We start from the raw sequence: 18,346 nt of genomic DNA, 5'->3' as shown, positions 1-18,346 counted from the left end.
TTGCTGCAGAGGCTGTGAAAGTAAAGGCGTTGGGAGGTGGGAGATGATTGTATATGTGTTGGTTTCACCCAGGGTTCCTATCTCATAACTCACATGACCATGGTTACAGTCTTTCGTTGTCATGTTGGGGTGCCTCAGGCCTCAAAAAACAGCCTCTCCTCTCTCTGACCTTCTCCTGTCCTCTTTTCAGCTGCCCAAGGCAGGACTCTAATCTGATTGTGGGTTGTAGGATCCTCATTCCAGAGTGGGTCCTTGCCCCATACCCTGGAGAAAGGAATGCTGCACAAAGGCCCAAAGAATCTGGACTGGCCTTGCTGGGCTTAGATCAGACCCTTTTTGCCCAATCACATTATCACAGTTGTCCATGCTTCAGTCATGGACAGCCAATGGAGTTCTCCATAAAAGGCCCAAAGGACAGGGTTCGGGAGCTTCTGAGAACTGAACGTGTGGAGGCTGACAGAATGGGCCCAGAGGGTGATGTAACCCCAACTCTGGAGATAGAAGCTCCTGCTCTGGACCCTTCCAGACCGCCCCATCTGTATCTCTTCATATGGCTGTTTATTTCTATCCTTTAAAATATCCTTTGAGGCTGGACACGGTGGCTCATGCCTGTAATCCCAGCACTTTGGGAGGCCCAGGAAAGGGGATTGTTGGAGCCCAGGAGTTCAAGACCAGGCCAGGTAACAGAGTGAGACCCAGTCTCTGCAAAAAATATTAAAAAGCTTCCCAAGTAGCCGGGACTACAGGTGTGTGCCATCACTGCCACCACACCCAGCTAATAATTTTTGACTTTTTTATACAGACGGGGTCTCACTTTGTTTCCCAGGCTTTTTTTATTTTTGAGACAAAGTATTGCTTAGGCTGGAGTGCAGTGTCCTGATCTTGGCTCACTGCAACCTGCATCTCCCTGGTTCAGGCGATTCTCCTGCATCAGCCTCCCGAGTAGCTGGGATTACAGGCACCTGCCACCATGCCCAGCTAATTTTTAGTATTTTTAGTAGAGACGGAGTTTCACCATGTTGGCCAGGCTGGTCTCAAACCCTTGATGTCAAGCGATCTGCCCACCTCGGCCTCCCAAAGTGCTGGGATTATAAAAAAGTGTCACCCCACCTGGCTCTGTCATTTTTAGAAGATTATTTTATTTTATTTTGAGACGGAGTTTCGCTCTTGTTGCCCAGGCTGGAGTGCTATGGTTCGATTCTGGCTCACCGCACCCTCCACCTCCCGGGTTCAAGCAGTTCTCCTGTCTCAGCCTCCCAAGTAGTTGGGATTACAGACACGTCCCACCACGTCCGGCTAATTTTTGTATTTTTAGTAGAGATGGGGTTTCTCCATGTTGGTGAGGATGGTCTTGAACTCCCAACCTAAGGTGATCAGCCAGCCTCCACCTCCCAAAGTGCTAGGATTACAGGCGTGAGCCACTGTGCCCATCCTAAAAGATCATTTTAATTTCTGCTCTGGGGTAATTTCACTGCTGATGGGCAAGAGTGGAATCAAGAAAACTAGTTTGGAGGCTGCTGCTGTAATTGAAGGGAGAGATGACGGTGTGCACTCTGGAATAGAGTGATTTTGGAATATGCTTTGATGAGCACAGGTAGAGCTGTCAGTATTTGCTGACGAATTGGTTGAAAGGTGAGAGAGACTGGAGTCAAGGACTACTCCAGGGTTTTTAAAACCAGTATTGGGAAAAATGGAGTTGTCATATAGTAAAGTAGAGAAGACTGGGGGAGGAGCCGGTAGGAGGACTGGAAATGTGGAATTGGGGTTTAGACACATTAAGTTCATTGCATCAGGTGGAGGTGTTGTATTGAGGAGGCAGTTGGAGATACAGACCTGGAGTCTGTGGGAGACAGTGGGGTTTCTTTGGTGGGGGGTCATCGGCATCTAAGTGCTATTTGAAGTCATGGAACTGCAGAAGATTATTAACAATGTGAATATTCACAAGCTTGAAAAAAAAGTATGAATGTACGGAAGAGAGGGGGTCACACTTTACCTCTTATTATCCCACCCCCAGGGGTGACCTTGTGAGCCACACCACACAGGTACACACATGCACGCATATGTACACACACTGTCACAGAGGGGCAAAGGGGGTTGGCGAGAGCGGGACTGAGAGCAGATCCCAGGCCTCAGAAACCCATGCCACCTGGGCCCCCTCCCTGTGGCCTTCCTGGATGCTGTAGGGATAGCAGATCTGTCTGGGTCAGCAGGGCAAGGAGACTGGCAGGAGGGGGTGGCTGGGAGGCCTCTTCCTCCAAGAGCAGGGGCAGCACATCATCCAACAGGCAGAGACGACCTTCATCCGGAGGTAGGGGCAGGTCAGGGTGGAGTGCCTGCCTCCTTCCCCCAGTGCCCCACACAAAGCTCCAAGAACTCCAGCAGGCTCCTCTTTCCACTTCCCAGGCTTTCTGTGGTCATGTCCCTGCGCACTCCAAAGGGCCATCCCCCTCAGCCTTCCCTTCCTCTCAGACCCAGCTGAATCCCTGCCTCGGTACCGCCCCCTCCTGGGGCCCTCCTGCCCCCTTCCTCTGCTGCATCCTCATCTAGCCTCTTATCTGTTCACTCCTTCCCCGCACCAGACCTCCACAGAAGTTCAGACAGTGGCTCTACAACCCTACTGGCCCCTATCAATGACTCCTGCCCCCCTGGGACCCTCCACTGGGCTCAGGAAAGACAGGCCATTGTAGCAAAGTAGCCAGTCCTGTAGCCCCAGCTGGACCTCCTCGTGCGGCAGCTTCCCAGATGGTGGGAATCTCTCAGTCCTCTGGGGCAGAACAGGGTGAGTGGGGCTGTCTCCCTTTGATTCACTTAGCCCTCTTTCTTCTTTACACATTTCCAAAATGTGACAGTAGTCATATTACTATTCATTCTAATAACAGTCCTTGCTGGCTATTAAACCTCTATACTAGCACTTTCGGGCATTATCTCCACCATTACTAAAACCCATTAGATAGGTATTATTATACCCATTTTACAGATAAGAAAGACTCAGAGGGCCGGATGGGGTGGGTCATGCCTGTAATCCCATCACTTTGAGAGGCTGGGGTGGGCGGATCACCTGAGGTCGGGAGTCCAAGACCAGTCTGACCAACAGGGAGAAACCTTGTCTCTACTAAAAATACAAAATTAGCTGGGCGTGGTGGCACATGCCTGTAATCCTAGCTACACTTGAACCCGGGAGGCAGAGGTTGTGGTGAACCGAGACCGCGCCATTGCACTCCAGGCTGGGCAACAAGAGCGAAACTCCGTCTCAAAAGAAAATAAAAAGAAAAAAAGGAAAAGGGAAAGAAAAGCAAGGACTCAGAGAAAGCAAGGAACTTGCCTGAGGTCTCATGGCTAATGGGGTCCAGGTCACAACCTGACTCTACCCAACCCAAGTCCCACCTAGCTCTTCCTGCAGATGCCCCTTGGGGATCCAGTGACTGTGTCTGGGCTTTACTGTGGACTTGAGGCATGATCCTGGGCTGGCTTCTTTCTGGACCTTGGTTTCTGAGTTGTTGGGTTGGTTGGTTGATTTGATTAATTAATTGACGGTGTCTCACTCTATCGCCCAAGCTGGAGTGCAGTAGCTCGATCATGCCCACTGCAGCCTCCAACTCCTGAGCTCAAGGAATGGTGCTACTGTGCTAATTTTTTTATGTTAGAGATGGGGTGTCTCACTATGTTGCTCAGGCTGGTCTGGAACTCCTGGGCTGGAGCGATCCTCCTGCCTCGGCCTCCCAAAGCTCTGGGATTATAGGCGACAGCCATCGCGCCTAGCCACGCAGATATAACGGGCTAACGTGATCTGTCTTAATTAGCCATTCACAGCCGCCACCGCCGCCCCATCCCCAGGGACCGCACAGGCCCAGGAGACAAAGGAGGGAGCGGGAGACAATGGCTGACGGAGCCTTTCTTGCGGGGCGGCCAGAGGATCGCCGAGCTCAGGGTCTCCCATCCCACGGGCCCCGCCCCCGGCCTCGGCCCCAGCCCCGGTCCCAGCCTCGGCCTCTGCGGGTCGTCGGCAAACACGTCCCGGTGCACGGCGGCGGCGTAGTCGAAGCCAAAGGGGTCGTCCAGGCGCATCAGCAGCTGGTGCAGGAAGCGCTTGGTTGTGAAGTAGCGCAGGGTTGGCTTCGGGGCGCGCATAGCGGTGAGGAAGACCTGCGGCGGCGGGAGGAGAGCTCTGGCCCCGGCTGCGCGCAGGATGACGCACCGCCCCCGCTCCCGGAGTCCCGCCCCCCGCTCACCTTCACCACCTCCTCAGGGTGCTGCGCCTCCTCGCGGTAGATCTCCTTGCTGTGGTGGAGGTATTGGTGGAAGAGGCGGAAGGTCCGGGTGTTTGTGCGGTCCATCGCCTGGTGGGGACCGTCCAACACCTTCTGCATGAAGGCGGTGTCCACAGGGCCGCACTCTATCAGGCTCACGCTGCTGGCCCGAGAGCCGCAAGTCGGCAGGGACGGAGGCGACCCAGGCGCCAAGTCCCATCCCCTGCCCCAGCACCGGCCCCGATCCCGGCCCTGGCCACGACCCGGAACAGCACCGCTGCGCCCCGAAGGGGGAAAGAGCGCTGGGGATAACCAGAACGTTTGAATAGCGGGTTATTGCTCGACAGCCCTCCCAAACCCATCTGACGCTGCCAGGAAGCCCTGGTGTCAGAATTCGAACCTGGCGGGGTCCCTGGCGGCTGCGTGACCTTGGGCCAGTCACCTAACCTCTCTGGGCTGGAGCTTCCCCATAACAATACCAACACTTCAGCAGCCAGGTCAGCAAGTGGCACAATGCGTGCCATGCGCCCAGCCCAAGTGCCTGGCACACAGCAAATGTAAGCCGGGCAGGGAGGGCAGGGGAGATCACCCCAGAACGGCTTCTGCACGACAGGGTTCTCGGGGTCTCTAGGTCAGAGTTAAGAGGGTTGGGGAGACGGGGGTGTTGACTCACTGGACCCCAAAGGGCAGCAGCAGAACCGCCAGACTCTGGCATAAGCCTTCGAGCGCGAACTTGCTGGCGCAATAAACGTCATTGAAAGGCAGCACGGGGAGACGAGGTTCCTGAAGCGCCACGGCCAGGGGGTCATCCCCCGGCAGGCAGTGCCCCTCCAAGCTGATTGCACCCCACCCCCTGCGGAGCCTGCCTTCAAGGCTCAGCTCCGCACACAAAGAATCTGGAGCTCCGGGGCCCGGTCCCTGCCACTCACCCATCAATCCTCCCACGCTCCCAGTCACCAACACGCGTCCCGAACCGCGCCGCTTCATGTCTGGCAAGAAGTCCTGCAGCACCCGCACAGTCCCTACTACATTCACATCCAGCACAGAGGCGTCCTCCCCGAGCGGCCCCAGCGGCCCCAGCAGGCCCAGGCCTGCGTTACACACTGCGGGGACAGAGGCCCGACCAGCCCGCCTCAGCATCACCCTCAGCACGGCCTGTTCCCTCATGCTCCCTGGGCCTCGAGACATGTTGGTTTCAACACAAGGCGGAGAAGGCTCCTAGGAGCCCATGTTTCCAGGAGGCTCACCCAGCACGTCCACGCGGCCCTCGGTCACGTGTTCCCGGGCAGCGGCCACGGAGTTTGAGTCCCTTACGTCCAGCTGCAACGCCTCCAGGGATCCTGGAGGGCATGCCAGGGCTCCGGCCGCCTCCCACAGCCGGCCCTGTGTTTTCAGGTCCCTCAACGTGGCATACACTGGAGGTTTTGGGAGAGGAGGAAGATCTGACTTCCCTTCTGGCCTCCAAGGGCTCCTCCCTTCTCTCCCTCCCTGTCCCTACCGATCTATACCTTTGAAGCTCTGGGATGGGTCTGAAGCCAGACGTACGGCCAAGTGCAGGCCGATGCCTGAGGAGCAGCCGGTGATGAGCACCACGGTGCGGGCCATGGTGAGACTGTGGGGAGAGGCTGGGGCTCTGGGCTGGATATCACCTGCTTCGCCCCACCCCACCTGCAGGCCCCCACCCCTTGTTGTGTCTCCCACGCAATTTCAAGGATAAGCCTTCCTGCGGGTCCCTGGCCCGCTCTCCCCACCGTGTTCTGAGCCAAAACAGACATGAGCCCACTGCTTGGAACAACAAACTGTCCTGGTTGCTGGTCAGAGGGAGGGGAGGCTTTACAAGCAGGTGTGGGTTCCCATGTGGGCACAGAGTGGCCCCCTGGGCAGATTCCCCTGGGTATGCCTCTGTGCCACAGGAGCGATTACAGTGACCGCAGTTTACTGCAGAGGCTGTGAAAGTAAAGGCGTTGGGAAGTGGGAGATGATTGTATATGTGTTGGTTTCGCCCAGGGTTCCTATCTCATAACTCACATGACCATGTTACAGTCTTTTTGTTGTCATGTTGGGGCGCTTCAGGCCTCAAAAAACAGCCTCTCCTCTCTCTGACCTTCTCCTGTCCTCTTTTCAGCTGCCCAAGGCAGGACTCTAATCTGATTGTGGGTTGTAGGATCCTCAATTCCAGAGTGGGTCCCTGCCCCATACCCTGGAGAAAGGAATGCTGCACAAAGGCCCAAAGAATCTGGACTGGCCTTGCTGGGCTTAGATCAGACCCTTTTTGCCCAATCACATTATCACAGTTGTCCATGCTTCAGTCATGGACAGCCAATGGAGTTCTCCATAAAAGGCCCAAAGAACAGGGTTCAGGAGCTTCTGAGAGCTGAACGTCTGGAGGATGACAGAAGGTGAAGAACTCATCCATGTGCCCGGAGGGTGACGTAACCCGAACTCTACGGAGCTAGAAGCTCCTGCTCTGGGTCCTTCCAGACCGCCCCGTCTGTATCTCTTCATATGGCTGTTTATTTCAATCCTTTAAAATATCCTTTGAGGCTGGACACGGTGGCTCATGCCTGTAATCCCAGCACTTTGGGAGGCCAAGGCAAGGGGATTGCTGGAGCCCAGGAGTTCAAGACCAGCCAGGGCAAGAGAATGAGACCCCGTCTCCGCAAAAACTACAAAAAAATTAGCTGGGTGTGGTGGTGTATGCTTAGAGTCCCAGCCACTTGCGGGGTGGGGCACTGAGGCGGGGGGTTTGGGGGGATGGAGGCTGTAGTGAGCCGAGATCATGCCACTGCACTCCAGCCTGGGTGATGGAGCCAGATCCTGCCACTGCACTCATTCTGGATGACAGAGTGAGACCCTGTCTCAAAAAAGAAAGAAAAAAAAATTTTTTTCCTATATAATAAAGCAGTAAAAATAATAAGGGTTTCCCTGTGTTTCGTGGGTCGCTGTAGCAAATGAGTTTACTCCAAAGAGGGGAAGGGAGTCACAAGAACTCCAACTTGAAGCCAGTCAGTCAGAAGTTCCAGGGATCAGGACTTGTAACCGATGGGAAGGAGGGGGTGGTCTCATGGGTCTGCACCCTAACCCTGTGGGATTTGATGCTGTCTCTGGTTGATTACATTGGAACTGAATTGGAGGACACCCAGCTGATGTCTGCTGCTTAGTGTGTGGGGAAAATCCTCCAAATATTTGGTCACAGAAGTCTTCTGTGTTGGTGACTGTTGCTGTGGCATGCCAGCAAAGGACAAACACGGTTTGAAAAGAGGTTTTCCTGCAACAGAAGGGCATTCTCCGTTCAAAGTTCAGGGGTTAGTATTAAAACGAGGGACGTGGCTGGGCACGGTGGCTCACTGCTGTAATCCCAACACTTTGGAAGGCCGAGGCAGGTGGATCACTTGAGGTCAGGAGTTAAAGACCAGCCTGGCCAACATGGTGAAACCTCATCTCTACGAAAAATACAAAAATTAGCCGGGCGTGATGGCACAGGCCTGTAGTCCTAACTCCCTGGTAGACTGAGGCAGGAGAATTGCTTGAATCCGGGAGGCGGAGGTTGCAGTAAACCAAGATGGTGCCACTAAACTCCAACCTGGGCAACACAGCAAGACTCCTCTTGGAAAAAAAAAAATTAGCCTGGAGTGGTGGTGCATGCCTATAGTCCCAGCTACCCGGGAGGCTGAGGCACAAGAATTGCTTGAACCCAGGAGGCGGAGGTTGCAGTGAGCCGAGACTGTGCCATTGTACTCCAGCCTGGGCAACAGAGCAAGGCTCCGTCGCAAACAAACAAACAAACAAAAACAGGGACGTGAGGCAAGGGATGGGAGAACAGGTCCCACCCCAGGGCGATGCTATAGCCCTGAGTCCCAAGCGTGGCAGCAGTGACCTTCTCATTCTGACAGACCCAGGGGACTCATCAGTTTAAGTGGAAAGAAAACAGTACTTTAATCCCACACTTCGGGTGGTGGTAGAGGGCAGGTCATTTCCCTCCAATCCCCCCAGGCCAGACCCCACCAGCAGGCCGTGGGGCCTCCTTCCAGGCCTGGGTTATCCTGTGATGTCTGTCCAGCTCTGTGCCCTGGAATCTGCCCCGGCCTGGAATCAGTGGAAAACCAGGCCCAGTGGTGGCGAATCTATCACCAAGAGCCGGCCACCCAGCGGGGGTAATATTTGAGGAAGATCTTCTTGGCCAGATCCACAGTGTCTCCTTGCGGCTGGCTGGGGTACCTCTGCTTGCTGAGGACGAAGGCCTGCTCCAGTTGGAAGACATTTTTGTCAAACTGGTGCTGTTGGAAAGGGATGCCCTGGGCCACACTGTCAGCCAGCGCCTCCAGGAAGAGCCGCCAGCGAGGGGTGTAGTAGTTGGCCACCAACCCCGCCAGCTGCTTATTGGCATAGTCCAGGATGTTGCCTTCTGGCCCCCACAGGGTCAGCTGGTAGCGGCTGTTCTGCTCGTAGAAATCGGCCTCGGCCTCACTGACCGCCGCTGCTCGGGCCTGCTCCAGCCAGCTGCCCAGCAAGAAGCGGCTGTCACTAGCCAGTACCTCGTCCAGTGCCGGCAGCAGCTCATAGGCCAGGACGCCTCCAGCCCTCAACAGGGAAGCCAGCTCCTTGCTCAGGTAGGCGCTCCTTGCCTCTTCATAGTACAAGCTGACCAGCTCCTGCACCGCCTGCCGAGTGAGGTCCAGCAGGTCGTAGCGGAAGGCAGGGCTGGTGGCCAGGGAGGGAGCAGATGTGAGCAGCAGCCGCCAGGCCTCAAACACATCGGATCGGTTGTACCAGACGCTGGTATTCATCTGTAGGGATGGCCGCCTGACCAGTGGGCTACGATTGTGGCCCCTGCAGGCCTCCCCGGAGCAGTTGTACACACTCCGGAGCAGTAGCCTCCACGCTGCCCCTGCGTCCGGGTGGGAGACCCCATACCGCCGGGCAGCAAAGCTGGTTACCCAGGCTGCCAAATCTGGCACTGGGTCCTTTCGCCAGCCCAGCTCAGCCATGAGGGAATAGACCACTTCGTTCTGGCTGATGCCCTCGGGGGCCATGCCCGTGCCTACCATGGTGGAGTTGGGGAAGAGGCGGGCAGCTTCTGGGCCTCCGTTCACAGCCTCTAGGGCTCCAAAAAGACCATGGTTTCCCCCAAAGTTGTGCAGCATGCACCATATGAAGGGCTGGCCCTGGAAGGAGGCGGTGCGGGTGTACACAGGCTGGCTCTCAGCAAACAGGTCCAGAACCAGGAGGCGGCCGCGGGGCACAGCCCCCAACACAGCCCCGATCTGGGCGGGCCCCCAGAACTGCGGCTGGTGCTGGAAGAGCCAGCCTTGGAGCAGCCACACAGCCTCAGTATCCACTGTGGACAGGAGGTGGGGGGAACAGAGAAGAGGAGTGATGAGACAGAGGGCCCAGGGAATGTTCACCCCACTCTACGGACGACTCTGTCTATCCTAGGTCACGGCTTCCCATGACCCCCACCAGCAGGACGCTCTGTGGCACATACACATCCCCCTGAAAACTCCAGGACACGGTTCAGCAGCTTGGGTGAACATCAGAGTTACCCAGAGGGCTCCTTAAAACATGGAGGTTTCTGAATGGGCACGGTGGCCCACACCGATAATCCCAGCACTCTGAGGGGCCGAAGCAGGTGGATCACTTGAGCCCAGGAGTTCCAGACCAGCCCGGCCAATGTGGGGAAACCCTGTCTATACTAAAAATACAAAAATTAGCCTAGCGTAATGGCAGGTGCCTGTAATCCTGGCTACTCGGGAGGCAGAGGCACAAGAATCACTTGAACCCATGAGGCAGAAGTTGCAGTGAGCTGAGATTGTGCCACTGCACTCCAGCCTGGGCGACAGAGTAAGATTCTGTCTCAAAAACAAAATCAAGGCCAGTCGCAGTGGATCACGCCTGTAATCCCAGTACTTTGGGAGGCCGAGGTAGGCGGATCATCTGAGGTCAGGAGTTTGAGACCAGTCTGGCCACCATGGTGAAACCCTGTTTCTACTAAAAATACAAAAATTGGCCAGGCGAGGTGGCTCACACCTGTAATTCCAGCACTTTGGGAGGCTGAAGTGGGTGGATCATTTGAGGTCAGGAGTTCGAGACCAGCTTGACCTACATAGCGAAACCCCCTCTCTACTAAAAATACAAAAATTAGCTGAGTGTGGTGTGGGGGGTGCCTGTAATCCCAGCTACTCAGGAGGCTGAGGCAGGAGAATCGCTTGAACTCAGGAGGCAGAGGTTGCAGTGAGCTGAGATCGCGCCGCTGCACTCCAGCCTAGGCGACAGAGCGAGACTCCATCTCAAAACAAACAAACAAAAATTGCCGGGCGTGGTGATGTGTGCCTGTAGTCCCAGCTACTTGGGAGGCTGAGGCAGGAGAATCGCTTGAACCTAGAAGATGAAGGTTGCAGTGAAATGAGATTGTGCCACTGTGCTCCAGCCTGGGCAACAGAGTGAAATCTGTCTCAAAAAAAAAAAAAAAAAAAAATGTAGCTTCTGCTTCAGGTCTTAGGTAGGGCCTGAGAATTTGCCATCTCACAGCTCGGGCTGCTGCTGCTGCTGGTTTTGGGTCACACTTGGAGCAGTGCGGCTCAAGAAAGGCTAAGCTGATCTGTTCCCTTCCTGGCCAACACAGACCCCTCTCCACTAAGTCATTCCTGACTTGGGCGCCCTCCCCTCCACTCCTCCTTTAAGTGGCAGGAAGGAGCCCTGGCTTCAAGGTTTTGTAGCAGGATGCGCACTTAGCGCCTTTAGGCACATCCACTCACCTCCTGCCTGCAGTGCCTACTTCAGCAACCACGCAGAGATGAAACAAAATCCTTGTTCATAGCTAGCTCTTAGTGGCCTTCGCTCTGGGCCAGGCGTTATTCTACCTATGAGGTAGTCCCAGTTTACGGGAAAAGCAAATGAGACACTGGGAAGAGGTCATGAGTCATAAGTCACACGGCCAGGAAATAGAAGCGCCAGGTGTGACCCAGGTTGTCGGCTTCCAGAGCTCACCTCTCAACCACAGTGGGATTCACTCAGACAACGCGTGTGTACAAGTGCTTGGGAAACTATAAAGTACTGTGTGTTATGGCGAGGCATTATTCCAGTCCCTCTGCCTACCCCTACTGACATCTGCTAGTCCCTTCTTTTTGAGGGTCTTGGGGGGCTCTCCCACCCCACCCAGGCACTGTACCTGCAATCATGGCCTCATAGACGGCAGTGGTGGCTGCGGCAAGGTAGGAGGGCTCTGAGGAAGGTGGCTGCATCTCATTGAAAGTGTCGGCCCCAAAGATGTGGTCTGTGCCAAACTCTTTGATCAGCTCTCGCAGGAAGAGGCTCCCAATGATGGGGAATATGGGGTCTTCCGGAGCCAGAAGGAAGGAGCAGGAGTAGGAACAGTTAAAGTGTCCCCAACTGCCCATCTTCGTGACATTGACCTGAGGGAACACCCTAGTGGGGAGCAAAAGCTCAGACATTTCATGGAAGCTGCCATAGTGTTCATCATAGTGTTCACCAGCCTCGCCAACTTCTCTACAGCTCCTGGGGGCACATCCTGGTTTCTCTCGCCTCTACGGCTTTGTACAGGTATGCTCTCTGCCTAGAGTCCTTTCTTCTCCTTCCCTGGTCACCTTCTCTGAAAAACTTTCACTCTCTCTCCCCTTCCTGTGGCCTGAAACAAGCAACACTCCTTTTTCTTTCTTTTCTATTTTTTTGAGACGGAGTCTCGCTCTGTCGTCCCAGGCTGGAGTGCAGTGGCGCATTCTCAGCTTACTGCAAGCTCCGCCTCCCGGGTTCACGCCATTCTCCTGCCTCAGCCTCCCTAGTAGCTGGGACTACAGATGCCCGCCACCACACCCGGCTAATTTTTTGTATTTTTAGTAGAGACGGGGTTTCACTGTGTTAGCCAGGATGGTCTCAATCTGCTGACCTCGTGATCCACCTGTCTCGGCCTCCCAAAGTGCTGGGATTACAGGTGTGGGCCACCGCACCCGGCCTTTTTTTTTTTTTTTTAAATTATACTTTCAGTTCAGTTCTGTGCAGAACATGCAGGTTTGTTGCATAGGTATATATGTGCCACGGTGGTTTGCTGCACCCATCAACCCGTCATCTAGGTTTTCAGCCCCGCATGCATTAAGTATTTGTCCCAATGCTATCCCTCCCCTTGACCCCCACACCCCGAAAGGCCCCAGTGTGTGATGTTCCCCTTCCTGTGTCCATGTGTTCTTATTGTTCAACTCCCACTATGAGTGAGAACATGAGGTGTTTAATATTCTTTCCTTTTTTTTTTTTTTTTTGAGACGGAGTCTCACTCTGTCACCCAGGCTGGAGTGAAGTGGTGTGATCTCGGCTCACTGCAGTCTCTGGCCCCTGGCTTCAAGAGATTCTCCTGCCTCAGCCTACCGAGTAGCTGGGATTACAGGAGCCCGCCACCATGCCTGGCTAATTTTTGTACTTTTAGTAGAGATGGGGTTTTGCCATGTTGGCCAGGCTGGTCTTTAACTCCTGACCTCAGGTGATCCACCTGCCTCAGCCTCCCAAAACACTAGGATTATAGGCATTAGCCACAGCGTCCGTCCAAGCAACACTCATTTTTCAAGGCTAGGCTCTGCCCTGAGCCCTTCCTGCCCCTCTCTCCCAGCAGGGGAGAGCGGAACCCACATATATTCCTGTCCTTGTCCCCGCATTGTATCCTTCAGCCAACATATCTCCCCTATCAGGGGTAAGCCCTTGGGCACCTTTCTTGCCACCTCCCAGGACCCAGCACAGCCAGTTCTGGCAGCCTCAGACAGCTGGACCAAGTTTATTGAATGAATGAGTGAGTTTCCTGCCACCTGGTGATGGGGGCAAAGAGGCAGGCAGGGAGGCCACTGGCATGCATTAAGTCCTATGAGATGAGAGTATGGGAGCCAGACACTAGCAGGTGCAAAGGAGGTCATGGGAGGCACTAGCAAGGCTTCCTGAAGGAGGGGAGGTCTCAGGTGGGCCTTGAAGACTTTTCCCAACCACATGTGAGAGGATGGCTGGGAAGCACAGAGGAACAGGAGGGACAAGGGACACTGGAGCACCCCTGCTGCCACTCATAAGGGCTGCCATTTGCTAGCACTCTGTGCAAAGTCACAGATAGATCGAGAGATAATTACAAACCCTACAGCAAAGTGGGTAGACATCCCATTTTACAAGTAAGGAAACTGAGGCACAGAGTAGTCATGTCATCTGCCCGAAGTCACACAGCTAATTAGTAGCAGAGTCAGAAATCAAACCCAGGCCTACGTCCAGAGCTTGTTTGTTTGAGACAGAGTTTCACTCTTGTCGCCCAGGCTGGAGTGCAATGGCATGATCTCGACTCACTGCAACGTCTGCCTCCCAGGTTTAAGCAATTCTCCTGTCTCAGCCTCCTAAGTAGATGGGATTACAGGCACGTGCCACCATGCCCAGCTAATTTTTATATTTTTAGTAGAGACAGGGTTTCACCATGTTGGCCAGGCTGGTCTCGAACTCCTGACCTCAGGTGATCCGCCCAACTCGGCCTCCCAAAGTGCTGGGATTACAGGCATGAGCCACTGCGCCCGGCCCAGAGCTTAAGTTTTTAAGTCATGTTCTAGAAGGGAATAAAATTCCCTCTCTGAGCTAAGTGGAGGGGGTGAGCGGAACCTCACCTGGTGACAGCCTCGGGAACATGCCCCGCGAATGCAGGTAGCACTGGGGTCATGCCGAAGGAGCGCATCCGGTCCAGGACCCGGTGCTGGAGGAAGAGAAGGAAGGGTGGTGAGCATGGCCACTGCTGTCCTATGAGAAGACCCTCATCTCCCAGGACACACGGAGCCCCCCACCTCAGTTAAGAGCCCTGGGGCTAGCCCAATACCACTTTTCCTGGGCCCATGACCATCTATCACCGATTCTGCCCCTTCCCTTTTCCATCCTTTTACCTGCAGGTAAAGCTGCTTGATGTGCCAGGAGGGGGGCAGGGGGCCATCCCAGCTGTGCAGGTTGCCCATTCGCCCCCAGGCCAGGAAGGCAGGACCAGTAAAGAACTCATTGATCTCTGCCTGGGTCAGGCCCAAGGCCAGGTACACCTGAGGAGGAAGGGCCCACACATAGAAATATATTAATCTCCATTCATTCATTCATTCATTTATTCATTCAACAACCATTCACTCATTGCTTCTTTGTGCTGGGCACTAGGGCTACTGAGACAAAATCCGAACCCTGCCATCAAGGAGCCCACAGCCCAGAGGAAAGAGACCTGTGAGTAGATGAGTTCACTGTGTTGCCTTTGTCGTATGGGTGAGGAGATGGGGCAAAAAGGGGCTTTCCCCCAAGAGGAAGGCCTTAGAAGGCTTCATGGAGCAAGGGTGCCAGATGGAAGGGCAGGGCAGCTGTGTGAAGAGCTTAAGCAGCGCCTGCAGCAGCCGTTGCAGCACAGAAGCTTCCAGGGAGGCAGATCTAGAGCTGCCCATGAGTTGGATCCAAGAGACCAGGTGACTGGCTGCATAGGGGAGATGGGGGAAGGAGCCCCACTCCTCAAACTGGAGCCTCGGTTTTTTTTTTTTTTTTTTTTAGACAGAGTCTCGCTGTTGCCCAGGCTGCTAATTCTTTGTATTTTAGTAGAGACGGGGTTTCACCATGTTGGCCAAGATGGTCTCGATCTCCTGAACTCCTGATCTGCCCACCTAGGCCTCCCAAAGTGCTGGGATTACAGGCGTGAGCTACCGCGCCCGGCCGGAAGCCTCAGTTTTTAGGAGGCCCAAGCCATTATGCATGCTGAAAGCACTTCTGGAGAGAGACACTGAGCCCATGCTGGGGGGCGGGTGAAAACACCTAGGGTGGCTCCCGCCATAGAGGAGGGTGGGGAGGGGACAGTGGGCACGCACCCGCTGCCAGATGGCCTCCTGGCCGCTCCAGGCCAGTGCCAGGTTGATGCCATTCAGCGCCATCCAGTCTATCTCTCGCTCCCAGCGGGCCCAGTCCCACCACACGAAGGAGTAGCTTTGCGTGCACACATTCTGGTAATAGCGGTACCTGCGAGCAGTGTCATGAGCAGGGGCGCATCCCACCCTGGAGGGTCCACGGCCCTGGAACAAATCCCCCATCCCCCACCTAGAGGAGAGGGGAGGGGCTCCAAACTCGGCCCTTCTGCTGCACACTGGGACCCACCCCAGGTGGAGCTGAGACCAGGTGCCCTTCTGCTGCACACTGGGACCCACCCCAGGTGGAGCTCCCCCAGGGCCCTCTAGCCTGGCGGGTATTTGGGTGGCATATTCCACTTTCATGCCACACTGCCAGAGCCCCTCCTCTGCACGGTGTTTTCCTGGAACGGGGAATCCCCGCCCCCACAGTCTAACAGATGGGCAGGGGAGGACAGCTGTGTGAACACATCACTCCATAGTGTGGCAGGCGCAGGAACACAGGCCTGTGGGGGAGGGGGAATGGAGGCATCCTTCCTCAGTCCGCAGGTTCAAAGAGAAGGTGGGGGAGGAAGGGAAGAAAATTCACTCATCACCAATTGTGCACCACAAATTCTATGCCCATCACGTGCAAATCCTCACAATAACACTGCACGGTAGGCGTCTTCTTTCCTTTTTTCAGGTGGGCCAGCCGAGGCTCTGAAAGGCAGAGTGGCTGGCTCAAGGCCACACAGCTGCTGGAGGCGGCGCAGCTGGGCCTTCCGGCCAGCGCTCCCCGCTCAGCCTCCCGATTTGGGTGGCAGCGGCTCCGGGAGGGGGTAAGCGCCTCGGGCGGACGCGGGGAAGCTTCGGGGCGGTACCTGTTGGGCGTGGCCTCGGTCAGCTCCCCCGGCACGGCGGGCAGGGGCCGCGGCAGGCGCAGCTGAGAGCCGGACCAGGCAACGTGGCAGCCACAGAAGTCGCGCAGGTAGCGGTGCAGCCCCGCGGCGGCCGCCACGCCCGTGGAGCCGCGCACCCGCACGCGCGCCGCGCCGCCGCCGCCCAGGCTGTAGGTGTCCAAGCCCGGCTTGGCAGCCAGGGCGCGCTCCACCGACACGGAGAAGTCGGCCGCGGGGCCTGGCCCCAGCAGCCGGGCCACGAGCGCCCGCACGGCCGCCGCCTCCCGGGCCTCGTCGCCTGCCGCGCCCCCGGCCCCGGCCAAGAGAAGGACCCCCACCGCCGCGGCCACCGCCACCGCCTCCATGGTCTTAGTCCTGCGGGTCCCGCCACGGCCAGGGGGCGGGGCGACCCGCGTCCAATCAGCTGCCGGCTTCCGGCCACGTGGGCCCGAAGGCCAAGCCCGGGCTCAGGGCCACGAGTCGCGGCTTCCGGGTCCCAGGATACGCCCTTGGGGGCGTCTCGTGACCGCACGCGGTGTGGAGCGTGTGACCCTGGCTCCAGGGCCGAAGGGGACCCGCTGGCCCTCACAGAGCGCCTTCGGGTAAAACGCGCTTTCACACGCAAATAACTTCCATCCCACCATCTAATAAATACACATTTGGAGTTTATTTTGTATCAGGCACTGCCATAGCTACTTCCCTACTGATGAACGAGAAGACGGTCCCTACCGTCCGCGTCAGGGGGGTGACCTAGAAACCAGATACTTAGCGTAAGTAAGGATTTCCATCATAGTTGTGATGCTGCGAAGTAGTGCAGTAAGTAGCGAAGTAGCGAAGTAAGGTTTCCAAAGGAAGTGACTTTTAATCTGAAACTCAGGGATGAATAAGAATTGGCTAGAAGAGGGAAAGGAAGAGCCTTCCAGACAGAAGAAATGCATTTATTGAAGGCCCTGAGAAGGCAGAGAACTTGCAGATTTGAGGAACTAACAGGCTAGGAGGTTCGAGGAGGGATGGGGCCATGTGAGCCCAGGCCGGCCGTGGAGCAGGGCTGGCGGGCACGTTAAAGGCTGTCCATTGGCGGCAGCAGCAGCAACATGACAGGAGCTGTCATTTTGTCAGAAGTTTCCAACCAGAGCGACTCCGTCTTGAACAGGGGCTGGGTAAAATGAGGCAGAGACCTGCTGGGCTGAATTCCCTGGAGGTTAGGCCTTCTTTGTCACAGGATGAGACAGGAGGTCAGCACAAGGTAAAAGGTCACAAGACCCCGCTGATAAAACAGAATGCAGCAAAGAAACTGGTCAAAACCTGCCAAAACCAAGACAGGAAGGTGACCTCTGATCGTCCTCACTGCTCATTATACGCTAATTATAATGCATTCGTATGCTAAAGACACTCCCAGCAGCGCCAGGCAGTTTACAAATGCCATGGCAACGTCCAGAAGTTACCCTATATGGTCTAAATAGTGGAGGAACCCTCAGCTGGGGGGATCCCCACCCCTTTTCTGAAAAACTCATTACTAACCCACCCCTTGTTTATCATATAATCAAGAAATAACCATAAAAATAGCCAACCTTAGGCCAGGAGCGGTGGCTTATGCCTGTAATCCCAGCACTCTGGGAGGCTGAGGCTTGCAGATCACCTCGAGTCAAGGGTTTGAGACCAGCCTGGCCAACATATAGTGAAACCCCGTCTGTACTAAAAATACAAAAGTTAGCCGGGTGCAGGGCGCGGTGGCTCACGCCTGTAATCCCAGCACTTTGGGAGGCCAAGACAGGCGGATCACGAGGTCAGGAGATCGAGACCCTCCTGGCTAACACGGTGAAACCCCATCTCTACTAAAAATACAAAAAATTAGCCGGGCGTGTTGGCGGGCGCCTGTACTCCCAGCTACTCAGGAGGCTAAGGTGGAGAATGGCGTGAACCGGGGAGGCGGAGGTTGCAGTGAGCCGAGATCACGCCGCTGCACTCCAGCCTGGGGGACACAGCAAGACTCCGTCTCAGAAAAAAAAAAAAAAAAAAGTTAGCCAGGCATGGTGGCACACGCCTGTAGTCCCAGCTACTTGGGAAGCTGAGGCAGGAGAATCGCTTGAACGCTGGAGGTGGAAGTTGCAGTGAGCCAAGATCGTGCCATTTGCATTCCAGCCTGGATGACAGAGCGAGACTCCATCTCAAAAAAACAAACAAACAAACAAAAAAGTTGAAAGAGGCCTGGAATCAGATATCAACTTTAGATACTAGGGAAGTATGATTTTTTTTTTTTAATCTCAGCTCACGGGAACCTCAGCCACCCAGGTTCAAGCCATTCTCCTGTCTCAGTCTCCTGAGTAGCTGGGATTACAGG

General features: G+C 55.5%; 1 protein-coding gene and 1 pseudogene across 1 annotated transcript; both read right to left on the bottom strand.

The window, feature by feature from the left end:
* Positions 1–320: 320 nt before the first annotated feature.
* Positions 321–6,176, bottom strand: LOC100458375 (estradiol 17-beta-dehydrogenase 1-like; annotated as a pseudogene).
* A 327-nt stretch (positions 6,177–6,503) lies between these two features.
* Positions 6,504–16,409, bottom strand: NAGLU (N-acetyl-alpha-glucosaminidase). The gene is made up of 6 exons (XM_002827509.6): positions 15,988–16,409; positions 15,095–15,242; positions 14,150–14,296; positions 13,880–13,965; positions 11,416–11,672; positions 6,504–9,585 (listed from the first exon to the last, which is right to left on the bottom strand). Exons 1-6 carry the CDS (start codon positions 16,368–16,370, stop codon positions 8,375–8,377), a joined length of 2,232 nt encoding a protein of 743 aa, XP_002827555.2. The 5' UTR covers positions 16,371–16,409; the 3' UTR covers positions 6,504–8,374.
* Positions 16,410–18,346: the final 1,937 nt, after the last annotated feature.

This window comes from Pongo abelii, chromosome 19, assembly GCF_028885655.2.
Source record: "Pongo abelii isolate AG06213 chromosome 19, NHGRI_mPonAbe1-v2.0_pri, whole genome shotgun sequence".
Lineage (NCBI taxonomy): Eukaryota > Metazoa > Chordata > Mammalia > Primates > Hominidae > Pongo > Pongo abelii.
This window is presented reverse-complemented; position numbering and strand designations above follow the sequence as displayed.

What these genes read in the sequence shown, in the direction of transcription:
- NAGLU (XM_002827509.6), bottom strand. Translation starts at nt 16,370, where the DNA reads ATGGAGGCGGTGGCGGTGGCCGCGGCGGTGGGGGTCCTTCTCTTGGCC. An exon ending in GTTCCCGAGGCTGTCACCAG is followed by an intron (nt 11,673 to 13,879) that starts GTGAGGTTCCGC and finishes GCTCCCCACTAG; the next exon opens with GGTGTTCCCTCAGGTCAATG. An exon ending in CTATGAGGCCATGATTGCAG is followed by an intron (nt 9,586 to 11,415) that starts GTACAGTGCCTG and finishes TCCTGTCCACAG; the next exon opens with TGGATACTGAGGCTGTGTGG.